General features: G+C 34.3%; 2 protein-coding genes across 2 annotated transcripts in view; one reads left to right on the forward strand and one right to left on the reverse strand.

Moving 5' to 3' along the window:
• Positions 1-8,979, reverse strand: part of LOC111056889 (palmitoyltransferase ZDHHC23-B) — a 22,612-nt gene extending 13,633 nt beyond the window's left edge. The window contains exons 1-4 of the mRNA XM_022344302.2: positions 8,731-8,979; positions 7,024-7,605; positions 4,139-4,315; positions 1,142-1,353 (exon numbers count right to left, since the gene is read on the reverse strand). Coding sequence (XP_022199994.2) covers positions 1,142-1,353; positions 4,139-4,315; positions 7,024-7,605; positions 8,731-8,741 — 982 coding nt within the window. The 5' untranslated portion in view covers positions 8,742-8,979. The remainder of the gene's footprint in view (positions 1-1,141; positions 1,354-4,138; positions 4,316-7,023; positions 7,606-8,730) is intronic.
• Positions 8,980-12,990: 4,011 nt separating this feature from the next.
• LOC120351631 (tRNA-dihydrouridine(47) synthase [NAD(P)(+)]-like) lies at positions 12,991-13,927 on the forward strand. The gene is made up of 2 exons (XM_039429517.1): positions 12,991-13,287; positions 13,706-13,927. Exons 1-2 carry the CDS (start codon positions 12,991-12,993, stop codon positions 13,910-13,912), a joined length of 504 nt encoding a protein of 167 aa, XP_039285451.1. The 3' UTR covers positions 13,913-13,927.
• Positions 13,928-15,300: the final 1,373 nt, after the last annotated feature.

The raw sequence follows: 15,300 nt of genomic DNA on the forward strand, positions 1-15,300 counted from the left end.
GCACTAAAGCGTTAAAAAAGCACAACCAAATCCAAATTGCACACTGTTCAAAACAGATTTAATCATAATGCATATATTTTGGATCAGATTCAATAAATCATATTGCACATATCTTGGATCAAATTCAATCATAATGGACACAATTAAGAGTACAATCAATGCCCTAGTTATCATTTGGCACGTCAATCTAAGCACAATGCTTGTACTGCCTCATGCAAAAAGAAGAAGCCACCAACATGTATTACAGCATTCGAAGGAGTGGAGTGAACTCTTTTAAACCAAATTCAAATGGCTACAGTTATCACCGGGCAGTCAATATTGACACTAATGTCAGTTCTAACAGGTGCTTTGTTGTCTTTCTTCCTGAATTTTAGCTTCTTTCTTTCATCTCATGATTTTCATTTTCTCTTTTTTCAATGAGAAGTCACCGGGTGAGTCGCTGGTCTCTATTATTAACATGTTCCCTAAGTTGAATGTTGGATTTTCAACTGAGTTGAATTTGTTATTCATTAATACATTCTGTAATTCTGCTATTGTAGATACAAGTATAACCTACACAGATCTACTACCAAGAGCTGATTTATTTTCATTTATTTTAGTTCGTTATTTTTAGATATTTATTTCAGAGTATAGTTAGTTGCAACTATTATTAGTTATTTATTTTAGAGTATAGTTGGTTGCAACTATTACTAACTGTTTTTTATCTTACTGAGCTGTGTGTTTTTGTTTTTCTTATTGATTCTGATTGTAAATATTGTGAGTTTGAATAAATAAATGTTGAATTTGCATTTAGTAGATCTCTATAACTCATTTTGTGAAAATATTTAGGCCTTAATAGGCTGACCGGAACTCACTCCTACATACAGATGTATAGTCTTTGTTGGGTTATTTCATCCATTTCTCTATTACATTTATTGTAATTGTACTTATTATTGTATGATTGCATTTTAGTGGGATAAAGAATATTTGAATTTGAGTCAAGACATAATGCGTGTATTAGAGCATGCGAAGGATTAGAGTGCACCTTTTCAAACCAAATTCAAATGGCTATAGTTATCAGTGGGCAAGTCAATGAACACATAATGCGTGCACTGGAGCAAGCAAACAAGTAGCGCCACCAGCAGATGGAATCGCGACGCACCTCGCAGGTAGAGCGTCCAGTTGCCGAGACAGCCGTGACTGAAGGGCCGTGGCTCACGTATGCCCCAGCATGAGCCCCACTTGTGACTCATCTGCCGCCACTCGTGACCCGTCACACCCAGCGTGATCAGCCACACCTCGTGACACAGCAGAGACAGCGCGAACACCACGCACAGCACGCAGTAGATGGCCGTCACGAAGCAAACGCCGTACCTGAATCACCACAAACTTCACTTACTAAATATGCAACATTTGTTTCGAACCATAGCCACATAGCCTAATGGAAATTGTGTTTCGATGTATTCCCAAAGTTTACACTACAGCCCTGTTTTGCGATGGAATTATGCTATACTTGACAGGAAGATAGTAACATTTAGTATTGAATAGAGAATATTTCTATCAATGTCATATACAGGTAAATAACAACAGTGTAAAAAATATATAGATATAATAAAAAATACCGTTAGATATCTTTTAACTCTTGTACAGAGATATAGTTATCAAATCCTATTATATTAAGCAAGCAATTTCTGTATATCTGTTTATATTTTTATAACTGGTTATTTATTTTCAACGGATCTCGAAAACGGCTCTAAGGATTTTCACGAAATTTGGAACATAGTAGGTTAATGATATAAAAATTCGATTGCACTAGGTCTCATCCTTGGGAAAACTTGCTGAACGACATTAAAAAGATAATTCATCCTTGGCTGAAACAGCTGAGACTTTCGTCGTCTGTGGATAGTAAAAAGTGAGCGAGTGATTCTGTGGAAAATCAAAATATCGCATCCCCGAAATTCATAGTAACGTTGGATTACTCCCCAAATTCATATGCTGACGTATAGCCAGCTCTGTAAAATATAAACACGATCATTTTAGAGAATTGTGTTCTGTTTATCAATAAATAAAAATAACGAGCGAAGCTCGGTGCCCCGATATTATTCCTTAAGCCTCAAACTTAATTGTTCTAACATCTTCTATTGATTGCATTTAGGTACCTAGGTGTTACTGTAGGCAGCATTTTCAAGTATTTTACTTGGAAAATTCCAACAGATGACTCTATAAAAATATTCTGAATCTAGTTTTATAGCCGTGAGCCTCAAAATCCTATCTTGTGGAAGAAATGAGAATGACAGCTATAATAATATTGTCTAGTCGGTAATATTGATTGAAAAATAAATAGGGAATCGAAAGTAAAGTTCAACTGTTTCCCAAAGTGTCTAAAACAGTGAAATTCGCTTGTAAATTATATAATTCTTTATAAATAAAATGAACAATTCTCTATGAATAACAAAAATACATCCCATTAACCAACGCTGCTAGATCAAAGTCAATCTAATCGTAGTATCACACAATCTATCCTGGTTTTCTACTTTGCTGGGCACAGAGCAAATACCATAATATGGTGCATGTATAGCCAATAATTGGTTCTTATTGGAGTGCTCACTTGTTTTCAGTCTGTCAGTTGAATAGGGAGTAGCATACAAACATTCCAGGTTTCCTTAATTATAAAATTAAAAAAAAAAAACACTGTCCAAAAACCTTGCTTTCCAATAAAATCTTTGCTCTGCTGAGGAGAAAATGAATACCGTTGGTTCTTAAGGGATTGTTCTCACATTACATTGGTGTATTTGTAAAATTACATTGTTTGCCATTACATTGGCAAACAGAAAACTAACTGCAAATAAGTGATCACTCATATAACTCATTTATTTATTTACGGCTACTTGATAGTTTCATCATATAGAATCACTACTGGTGATTCCCTTTTATTTTCTTTGATGACACGACCGGTATTAGGTATTCATTTAACATTGATTCATTTATTCAAAAATAAAATTACAAATCATAATAAAGATAACTGTAATAAATAAAAAAAAATAATGACATTAATTCATTCCATTATCAAGTGTACAAATGGATTATTACTTCAAAATAATAGTTCATTAAAGAAAATAGAAGGGTTCACGTGATTCTAATAAAACTGCTATAACTTTTACGTGCCACTGGTATTCTCATTGTTTTTGTATTCCCTAGTATTCTTTGGTTGGTTTTTATGCTGTTTCCTATTAATTTGTGTTTGATGACTGCTCCAAGGCTGTACACATCTACCACTTGCCATTTATTCCTTCAAATGATAACTTGACCTAAATTTTGATTTGGACTGTAGTAGGCCTACACATTTGAAAAGGGACAGTTTTGGTCACATGCCTTTTGTAAATTCTCGTATAAATGTGATAATTATACATGACTAACTAGATAAACAAATCAAATGCTGAATGTAGTAAGGGTGCTGATTGACGAAGTTTCAATGGAATACAAAATACTTATTATCAGATTGAACCATAAAGGACTTCATTCTATGAGCTCGAATCAGATTGTTTACAAAGGCTGAAAAATAATTGAATGCATCACATACTGAGCTAACAGGGACTAAAACACAAGCAATATCCAAAGAGCTAACATGAACTCAAACACATATCCAAAGTTAAAATGAGGATAGGACGCACTTATTGAGAATAGGTTTTATAGTTGGCGAAATCTTTTACAGATTTGCCTCGTGAATAGATATACAAAAAGCATCAACTACTTTATAATGTGGCCTATGTTATTGTTATGACACATGTACCCTCGATTATAAAGTATTTTTGATGTTTTTTTTTGTATTTATATTTACAACAACTTAAACCTGTAATGGAATTATTATTAGCAACCGATTCGTGATGTAAGAAACATCTATTTCCGTGTACAATGAGTACTGAATTTATTCACTCATAGGCCTATTCAAAGCTATGTAACACGAATTATTCGATGAAGATAAACTTCCGTTAAAATTATAATGTCTAAATGTACCTAGAATAAAATTCTAATATACTTTCCTTTTCCTATTCTATTCTACTCTCAATCACATCAATGACTTTTGAGAAATGTTGATGACTTGATGAGTAGTTCTTGTAAAATAATGTGAAATAGTATTATTTATTTGAAAAATACTCACACAATATCAAAGTAAACATCAGAGCAGTCGTCAGGCAGCATGATACTGCCCCATACGACGAAGGGATGGCAGGCGGTAGTTAGGATTAGATTCGAGCACAGAGTCAACTGAGCTATCAGCGTCAACAGGGTCAGCATGTACCAGCCATGATTTGTCTCACCAATACAACAATCAAGCCTGCAAATAAACAATTCGAATTGATTGAATACATTCATGAATTTAAAAATAATAAGACACTTTTATAAATCATAGAAAATATTCTATACATTGATGAACATTACAAAGAAACAGTCCTCTAGCTTGCAGTATGATTCTAAGATTGAAATATTAATATTCATGAATCGTAGTGCTGAAACATTTAAACTTGTTGCAATTCTACAGTGAGATGTTTCGTATTCACAAAAAATGATGTTCACTTTTGTTAATTTCTTGGGTGATCAGCAACCTGATAGTTTAGCTGAGTTCCATCACACATATTTGTAATATTATTTGCATTATAAATAGAAGAGAAGTCATAACGGCCAACTCATACAATTCACTATTTTATTATAATTTAGACCACAAATGAAGAATTCCCAAATTCTCAATTATTGTCTTCAATTTCAGTTTTCTTCCCCTGAAGTGGCACTTGCCATTCTGAAATTTTGGTGAAACCACGAATCTTCTAGGATTTTTATGGTCCTAATAATTTGTAAAATTTACGGTTTTTTGCAAAGTAATTCCAAAATTATTCTTGGTCTGAGTGATGTTCTTGTTCCTGAAGTATCAGGAATATCGTGAACTGCCATTTATTAAGTAATACTAGGTGAGGCAGAGATGGTTCACAGTTTAAACCAATCATTGGAATGTGCAAATGTAACAGAGCAGTACTAGTGGCGTTGGGTGAGGAAAACAATGTCATTTCGAGTTGTCACCATGCCCGTGGTCAAGTAGGCATCGAGGTTTTGCTATAGAAAAATTAATTTAAAGTAAAGATAGTGTTGATAGGGCTTTTTGTTTGTAGGTGGTTTGATTAAACTTATCATGACAGCGTCTGAATGCAAAAACCATTAAGCAGCCTGCACACGGGCAATACAGTTCTTACTAGCTGTCGCGGAATTCAAAATGTACAGGAAATGTCATTTCCAATTCCGTGTTCCCTTATCAGCTAGTGGAAGCTTCTATTGCATTTACATTACATAGATACGGCCACCTCGTATTTCGGAGGAGACGATAAGCCGTCGGTCCCGTCTACCTAAAAAGTAGTCGTCATCTCTCATCATCATCCCTCTCACTCATTACCCACGCACAAGCCTAAGAGCTTATGTGGGCATCACCATCAGTATTATTATTTGTGCAGCGTGCTTCAGGAAATGAAAGTCTAATGTAAGGGCAACAGGATCTGCATTTCCTAGAAAACCGGTTGAGCAACTCAACACATGGAAAGATTGTTGCAGTGAGATCCATGTCATAGTCAAACCAAAATGCCCTCTGCATCACCATTAAACTATCCTCTCAATCAATCAATAAATTATGTTTGTTACTTTCCTTACCCTACTACCATAGGTAAGGAAAGTATTGCTTTCCAAAAAATTAAGGTACCCCAATTTCAAGTTTTCTATACGTTTCAAGGTCCCCTGAGTCCAAAAACATGATTTTTGGGTGTTGGTCTGTGTGTGTGTGTGTGTGTGTGTGTGTGTGTGTGTGTGTTGTGTGTGTGTGTGTGTGTGTGTATGTCTGTGAACACGATAACTCCATTTCTAATTAACCGATTGACTTGAAATTTTAAACTTAAGGTCCTTATGCCATGAGGACACGACAATAAGAAATTCAATAAAATTCAATTCAAGATGGCGGAAAAAATGGCGGATAATTACTAAAAAACCATGTTTTTCTCGATTTTTTCAAAAACGGCTCTAACGATTTTCTTCAAATTTATACCATGGATAGCTATTTATAAGCCCTAAGAACTGACATGAGTCTCATTTCTGGGAAAATTGCAGGAGCTCCATAATATTCATGAGAAAATGGCGGATAATTACTAAAAAACCATGTTTTTCACGGTTTTCTCGAAAACGGCTCTAACGATTTTTTTTCAAATTTATAGGCTACCATAGATAGCTATTTAAAAGCCCTATCAACTGACATGGGTCTCATTTCTGGGAAAATTGCAGGAGCTCCGTAATATTCTTGAGAAAAATGGAGATAATTACTAAAAAACCATGTTTTTCACGGTTTTCTCGAAAACGGCTCTAACGATTTTCTTCAAATTTATACCATAGATAGCTATTTATAAGCCCTATCAACTGACATGAGTCTCATTTCTGGGAAAATTGCAGGAGCTCCGTAATATTCCTGAGAAGAATGAATTTTGTTAAATTTCTATCACGATTTTCTCGAAAATGACTTGACCGATTTTTTTCAAATTCATATCCTGTATAGTTATATATCAGCTCTATCAACTGGAATGAGTCTCCTTCCTGAGAAACTAACAGGGGGTCTACCCCATCCCTGAGAAATTTACTTTGTAACTTCTTTCTCGTGCGTGAGGTAGGTAGGTAGAGCAGTTTATTCAAAAGAACACATGTCGATATTTTATTTGCCTAACAGCTGTCTGTTTTGACAACTTTCAAAAAATCCTGAAATTTCATAATTCAAACAAAGGAAAATGTTCTCTGAACACAATAAAAATAGTATAATCGTAGTTATTTAGCCGCCAATCGGCATAATGTTATTCCCCTAAATTATCCTCGTTGAGGCTTATAGATCAATGAGCAAGGAAAGTTGTGTGAGTGTACCACACCAGATTTTTTTTATGTTGAAACACCTGGATGCTCACCGGACCATGGCATGGTTACAAATTGAAATGGCACGATTTTCCAAGCTGAAAACCTCTATGAACTCACCAGGCACAATGAAGGTCACGCTTGATAATACACGAGTGACAAATTTGACAGTGGAACGTTCGAGAGGGCACACTTTTGCGACAAACCGGGCACATGGTGTCGTACTCTCTCAACAGAGCCTCGCTGTACTTGACGTCGTTGCTCAGATACCCCGCCGCCGCCAACACCTTAGTCTTATACACACAAACTCCTAGAGCAAGTGTGAGTATGTAGAACGACATATTCTCATCATTACGAATCTCCAACATTTGCACAACTGTGGTCTCGAAAATTGCGAAGATTAGCACGAGTGAGACCAGCGCCCACACGGCGAAGAACTTTGTCGCCGAGTGTGCACGAGCGCACAAAAAGTGCGCGTAGACTAGAACGATGGGAAGGGTGGAGAAGATAATGACGGAAGCAATCACGCCTTGAGCGGCAACAAATCCGAGAGCCGGCACCAAAATGAGCGGTAGCACCGCGCCTAGTAGCATGCGTCTTGCCTCTCCGTTGCCGCCCCGCCACGGCGGTCGCACCCGATCCAACATGGCCGCCAGTACTCGACTCACTAGCCGCGCACCAACACACTTGCACTGTACGAATCTGCCAACAAACAAATCTACATTGAAAAATTGTGGATATTTGACTCATTTGAAGGAGTAAACTTATTTAAAAAAAGTGTTTAATTATTTCCACTATCTCTGGTACTCTGGTAGTACCTAGTTTCTGGAAGCCTGATGCGCAACCTTTTGGGGAGGAGAGACACCTCCTTATTCACCATAACAGCTCAATTAAGTAAATAAAGAGTTACTGTGGTACATTTTTATTAGTTACAAAAACATGGAAAAATTAATTTACTCAAATTTTTCCATTATACACTTCACAATCAAAACTCTTCTTCCGACTCAATTTTTTTGAAATACAAAATACTAATCTAGGCATCTAGGGTGTCCAAGTTATTTTCTGGGAAAACCGGGACACTTTCCATCTTCACCAATACAGCGTTAACAATAAAAAAGATTTTGAATCTATGATATAAAAATCGACTTAGAAATTTAAATCAGCTAAGTTATATCTCTACTGAACGCTACTTGTAAATTTAGAGACAGTTAATTTATATTTTGGAGAAGTATCATTTTTCGGGAAAGTATATATTACTGCTTCCAACTTTCTTGATCATGTCTTTTGTTTTGAAACCTAATTCTGGAACTCTAACACAATTTTTTTACAGTAAGCGACTTACCCATATAAAGTATCTACTTTCAAAGGTTTAAGTTATTCAACACAAAATTCCGGGACCTTTAAAAGTTCTAGAAACTTATTCGGGACACCTAGACTTGAGTGAGAAATTCCAAGGCTTTCCGAGACGTCTGGAAGTCTAGACATCCTATTTCACCTGCCTTCCTTCTATGACTCAAACTATGGATTTTAACTGCACGTGAGCAATTTTTATAATTGATTGATTAATACGAACTATATTAAAACGAAATATTCTTCAAAGACCACCTAAGTGATAAGCTAGCTAATCTTTCTATAATTGTGTAGTGTGGACCTACTGTACAACCTAACCACCAAAGAAAACATGCAGCACAGCTAGTTAAGTTGATGATCTATACTGATACTGATCTGCAATTCTTTAAAAAAAAATCAAAATTGAAAATAATTTAGTACAACCCAATGCTATTCTGTTAGGCCTATTTAGTTTAGTAGTAATAATATCAATCTAACCTATTGCTCATTGCAATTGGAATCCATCTTCAACAAGAAAAATTCTGATTGCTGGTCAAGTTTTGAGTTTTTAGTAAATAGAAATAATGACATTTAAAGAAAACTCCATAGTATTTTTTTACTTGTATCAAAAAAACTACACTAGGATACTTTGTGATTCTAAAAAGCAAAGAAACGTTAACTTCGAAAGAAAACAACAATAATTATTATTTATAGGTTAGAAAATTTGCACAGACAACAAAGAGTACGTTATGGGAGGACTAGATCTACTGCCCCTACTGCACCGGAGCAGAAAAACCATGATCCATGGGAACTTCACCTTCAGTGAACTCTATACTAACGTATAGAGTTAGTATAGAGTTCAGTGGGGAACTTTTGACAGTTCATAAACGGGTCGCCATCTTTGATTATCCTACACCCATGGAAAACATACTAGTAGTTCAGTGAACAGTAGACCTCACGCAGTATTCTTATCTACAAGTACCTTTATTGATTGATTGATTGATATAATAAGTATACATCATAGAAATGAACCTGATTGAAACTATGTATCTTATGGAAATACAGCAATGGACTGGCTTCTCTACACATCTGTTTAATCACTTGTCAGCTGATTTATGATGAATAATTCTATAGTTTGATTCTTACTCTAATATTGGCGTATGAAGGAGGCTCCTTTTTCCTTTTATACTTTTTCCTTGTGAACAGTAGACCTCGCGCAGTAATAAACCGCAGCCTCATCTTATACTGTCCATCACAGTAAATCCTGTCTGTAAGTCGTGTCAGCGAGATATTGGTGTGAAAACGGCTAATGGCTGTTGGGGTTGGTGTATCAAAGATGATAACATCAAAAGCTAATCTCCTTCAAGACATACTGTCAACAGGACAGCCTGAGTTCAAAGCAGAGAAAGTTCGAGAGACAATACTATGTTATTTTAGTTATTAATTGCATGCGCTATTGCACACAATCAATAGTTCATTTATTTATTTATTCACAATGAAGACAACGTGTTTCTCCAAATATGTCTCCTTAACAATGAAAATTGTACAGATACAAAAGAAAAATAATGATAGAAATAATACGAAATTATGCAATAATAAATAAATACAAACAATGAAAATACCACCTAATTCAAAAATGAAAAATACAAAGATTTCAAATACTTATGAAAAAAGTAAAAATTAAACAAATTGAGAATTCAAAATTCCAAAACTCATAAAAATTGAAGAATATAATAACAAATAATGAACAAAAATTTTATCAATAGAATAAATAATATTTACAACTGAATGACGTCCCAAACCATATGCACATTCACACTGATACACCAACTATTTATCCGATCAGATCACGCTTACACAAGATTCAATTATTATCATGATAATGCTTTCTGGAATTTAGCGCGAGGAACATACCTGTCAAATTTCATGAAAATCTTTTACCCCGTTTTGCTGTAAATGTGCAACATATAAACATATAAACATTAAAACATTTAAACATTAAGAGAAATGCCAAACCGTCGACTTGAATCTTAGACCTCACTTTGCTCGGTCAATTATCCTTGAAATGCGAAATTTCAAAAAACCTTTTATATACATCGAGGCCCATTTAAAGAAGGAACATACCTGTCATATTTCATGAAAGTCTATTACCGCGTTTCGCCGTAAATGCACAACATATAAACATATAGGCATTTTAACATTAAGAGAAATGCCAAACTGTCGACTTGAATCTTAGACCTCACTTCACTTGGTCAATGATCTACAAAAGACTAACCGGAACCTGAGAGCTCCTATTGGTCAAAAGTTTGAGCTTCTGCTGCTGTCATATTGTGCCTGACCTTTTAAAAGATGATAAAGAAGACAATTTTGAATAAAATTTAGAATTTAGTAATAGGCCGACACATCTAGAAAATACCTGAGTCTATACCTAATTCATGCAGGTGAACGGGCTAGAGTCAAGAAAACTTCAATTAATCTTTCAGGACATGGCACTACTAGAAAATTTAAACTTTAATAAAAATAAAACTAGCTCCTACATTAACTAATAAAATAAACTTATAAACTTGCCCAAAAGGGCGAAACATAATGACTACATCTTTACTCTCGTAGTGCTCCTAGCAAAGTGTCCTCCGAAACGTAATCTGGTCTCTCGACTGGGGAATCCCCACTACTGTATTTAGAAACAGGTCTCCTATTGGGCGAAGGGAATCAATTTGACCAATCGTCGCGTGGCTTCTAGAGCCTTTGGACCAAATAGTAACTGCAAAATCGGTAGTTTGTTATAATTTCAATGCTTGCTGTTTTCCAGCTTATCGCACTTTATGTCGTGACACGAAGGCTAAGTTTAGAGATAATTCCATAATCTACATTCCTCGACGACTCGGAGCCACAATTTTTAAATATCTATCATGGGAAACTCGAAGTCATGGCCGTTCATAATAGAGAGAGAAAATAATTTATTTCGCTAACTCACAATAATGGCTCTAGTCTATTGCGTATTAAATTTACTATTATAACTTGGGAAAAGGCCTGAATTAAAAGGAGTGCTCGGCACAATATCCTATTATATTGAGCAAGCAATTTCTTTATTTTTATATCTGGTTATTTATTTATATCTGGTCATTTATGTTCAAACGGATCTCAAAAACGGCTCTAACGTTTTTCACGAAATTTGGAACTTAGTAGGTTTATGATATAAAAATTCGATTGCACTAGGTCTCATCCTTGAGAAAACTTTCTGAACGACATAAAAAGGATAATACATCCTTGGCTGAAACAGCTGTGGATAAAAAAGTGAGTGAGCGAGTGAGTATGTGAAAAATCAAAATATCATAAACCCCGAAATTCATAAGATGACATATAGCCAGCTGTGAAATATTAACACGTACATTTTAGAGAATTGTGTTCTGTTTATCAATAAACAAAAATAACGAGTGAAGCTCGGTGCCTCGATATTGAACATCTAAAGTGAATAATGGACTCTCAGGAGAAAGGTAGAATGGATGATCAAAGCAATAATATGAGGTAATAATTTATTCTTTTGAAGATGTATGATATTGCATTATAGAGAAAGAGGAAGTCCATTCATTATTGGCGGGTAAGTTTATTATTTGTATTATCAGCAAAAATAGAGCATCAGTATTTACAATTTATCAATCAACATAGAAAAAAGCCAAGGCATTTTTGGATAGATTTAATGAGCACAAACATAGCTTGTTTAATGAAATAGTCATACCAACATAATCAGTTGAAAGCCTTGAAGGTTGATTAATAAATCTTAATAAATCATACATTGTATTCATTAAAAAACACTTATTGAAATGGGCTGCTTTTAAATTAATAAAACAAAATAAAACTTGTAGCATCCTTTATTTATTAGAAAACTTAAAATAGTTGAACAACTAGTTTCGGTTCTAAAACCATCTTCAGGTTCTAAAATAAATAAATAAAATTCAATAACTGTTTACTAATTGATATAAAACTGACATATGTTTAAATTCATATGACTAATTATTTATGGTAAAAGTTATTAAATTTAAATTTATATTTTAAAATTTTAATTTTATTTATTCATTTTAATTTTATCAAAAATGGGATTATTTAAGTCAAATTGGATTATATTTATTAAATTATTCCTATTCAATTTTGCAGTTTTATAGATATAAAATTCTTCTTTTACATTCAATTTATTACTTTCACTACCAATGCTTAATATTTCATATTAGAATTTATATTGATATAATTATGATTATTCTCAATTAAATGTTCAGCAAACGCTGATTTTTGAGTAGTATTTTTGAATTTAAAGCCTGAATATGTTCATTGAACCTTTTTGAAAACATCTACGTGTTTGACCAATGTAAAATTTTTCACAATTACTACATTCCAGTTTATAAACGCCTGATTTTTTAAATTGTTCTTGTTGTATTTTTTTATTAGAAATCTTCTTTATTAAATTAAAAACATTATTTGTGGTTTTGTATCCTAAATAAAATTGTTTGTCAAATGTCTTCCTAATTGCCTTATTGAGAATAGTGTTATATGGAACACAAATATATTCCTTATTTCTGAATTTCTATCATTTTGTGGATTAATTTGTTTATATTTTTGCTCATATATCATCTTATCAATAGGAATATTTATCAATCTATAAATCATTGATCTGAATGCTGCTGTTTTTTTCTGCCATGGATGGTTAGAGTCTTTTGGAATAAGAGTATTTGTATGCGTGGGTTTCCTGAAGATATTAAAATTATTATGGAAGTTCAAAATTTACTAGACAAATGGAATTCGAATGAGCAAGTACAAACTATCAATTCGCTCTCGAAAACAGTACAGGTTGACCTAAGGAAACGTAAATACGATTTTGCAAGAAGTGAAGAAGCTCTTCAGCGATTGGATAAACGGAAGCCAAAGGCAAAACCAGAATCCGACAAAGCAGCAGACGTCAACGAAAATGGTTCAGAATCTACTGAAACTAAGGGTGATGCTGAGAAACGTGTTGGTCCTGCTGATACTGAAACCTTCAAATCTCCTAGAGAAAAAGCAAAAAAGGTAAACGTTGTTCAGTCATTGTACCATTTTATTACATTTTGCTCATGCTGGAAACAACTCTATATTATAATTATTTATTTTATACCTAGAATAATAATTTCAACATTTTGCCCATTACTTTAAGTAAACGGCGAGATAAGACTTCCTAAAAAGTCTCACTATAAACTAGAAACATATCAGTATTATTATCACTATTATTCCTTGACCATTCACTACATACTGTAAATTCAACTTACTAATAAACAGTATAACCAAAAGTATTTTTGGATGTGGCTGGAAGAACATTTTTTTATTCACATTGCAATACAATTTCCTGTGCATTGTGTAAGTTTTGTCAAAGTTATAATGCAAATCTGTGAAGATAGATTTAATTGACCACTTCACTTCAATCACCTCCAGTAATTTTGTATCATTATAGATAGACTGGAAAGATAAGTTGTATCTTTCTCCTCTGACAACGGTTGGAAATTTGCCTTTCCGCCGAATATGCAAAGAGTTCGGTGTTGATATCACTTGTGGCGAAATGGCAATGGCTTCGAACATCCTACAGGGTGCAAATCAAGAATGGGCTCTGATAAAGCGACATGCAACCGAGGATATATTTGGTGTTCAGGTAAGCATTTAATATCTTCAATATTTTCGTCTTTTAATCTACCAGTTTTATAAATCATTTAATCACTATTTCAAATTTCGATTTTCATTAAGTAAATTTTCTCGGAATTGTTTAGATCTTTATGTTTTCAATAGGCTAAATTTATCTAATTCATGGAAAGAGAGGAATAGGTTTGCTGCTCAAACCTGCTTCTTTTTGAAAAATGAGCTTCTCTCCTGCAGAATACTGCTCTTCTGTTTGGCTTAAGGCTGGTCACACACTGATTAGTCAAGACAAGACTAGTCACGTTTAGTCACAATATTTCATATTGTTGCTTATGACGCAACTCACACTGATTAGTCATTGCAATTAGACATGACTCCATAAGCAACTATGTGAAGTATTGTGACTAGTCTTGTCTTGACTAATCGGTGTGTGACCAGCCTAATAGTGCTCTTATCCATATAGTTGATACAGTTCTCAATCAGTCCTGTCATATGGTTTCTGGCTCCTTGAGATCTATACCTCTGCACTGGTTGCCCGTATTAGGTCATATAATGCCACCTAAGATTCGTCGGTCAAGAGTATTAGTTAGGGAATACTCAATTCAATTCAATTTTATTTTTCATGTTATGCATCGTATATAATACAATATTAACACAGGTCATAAACATTTCATCAAACAATACACATCATAAATACATTACAAATGTCACCTCAATATACATGTAATATAGTCTATATAATTAAAAAACTAATATGATAAACTATAATACTCGAAAATATGTTCCAATCCAGACCTTCCTATACATGAGGACATCAACGACACCAACTTTTCCAATTTAAAATCTAGGTTGCCTTCAGCCAAGTCTGCTCAAAGTCTCCTTGAAGAGAAATTTGATTGTGCGGCTGAATGGGTGGATTCAGCCACTACCTCCGTCAACAAAGCCATAGTGCATTCTGGTGACGTCAGCACAGGTAGGGCTATTCACCACCTCCTACACCAATAAAAACACCAACTCACATTTGTTGATTTCAGCTGATCTATATCAGATAGTGGTTTTATTGGTGTAGGAGGTCGTGAGTAGCCCTACCTGTGCTGACGTCACCAGAATGCATTATGACTTTGTTTACGGAGATGGTAACTTCATATGGTGCTTCAGCACCAGCAGAGCGGCATAAATTTCTTGTATCGATAATATCTTTGAGTTAACAACAACATAACAACTTTGAGTGATAGAAAAGACTCAAATCTTTAAAAAGAACAGTTTAGTAAAGACTATTTTCAACATCAAATACATTTTGCAGTAATGAATTGAATATCGAATGAGTAAGAAATCAAATCTAGGTTATCTATTTTTATCTGAAAAATTAAATCTATTTAATTATACAGTCGACACATTGACAATGTACGCCAACGC

The sequence above is a fragment of the Nilaparvata lugens genome, chromosome 5 (genome assembly GCF_014356525.2).
Source record: "Nilaparvata lugens isolate BPH chromosome 5, ASM1435652v1, whole genome shotgun sequence".
Classification (NCBI taxonomy): Eukaryota; Metazoa; Arthropoda; class Insecta; order Hemiptera; family Delphacidae; genus Nilaparvata; species Nilaparvata lugens.

Excerpts from the sequence above, each read along its gene's own strand:
- LOC120351631 (XM_039429517.1), top strand. The coding sequence starts at position 12,991 with ATGGAAGTTCAAAATTTACTAGACAAATGGAATTCGAATGAGCAAGTA. Across the intron at positions 13,288-13,705 it reads CTAGAGAAAAAGCAAAAAAG|ATAGACTGGAAAGATAAGTT; the intron begins GTAAACGTTGTT and ends GTATCATTATAG.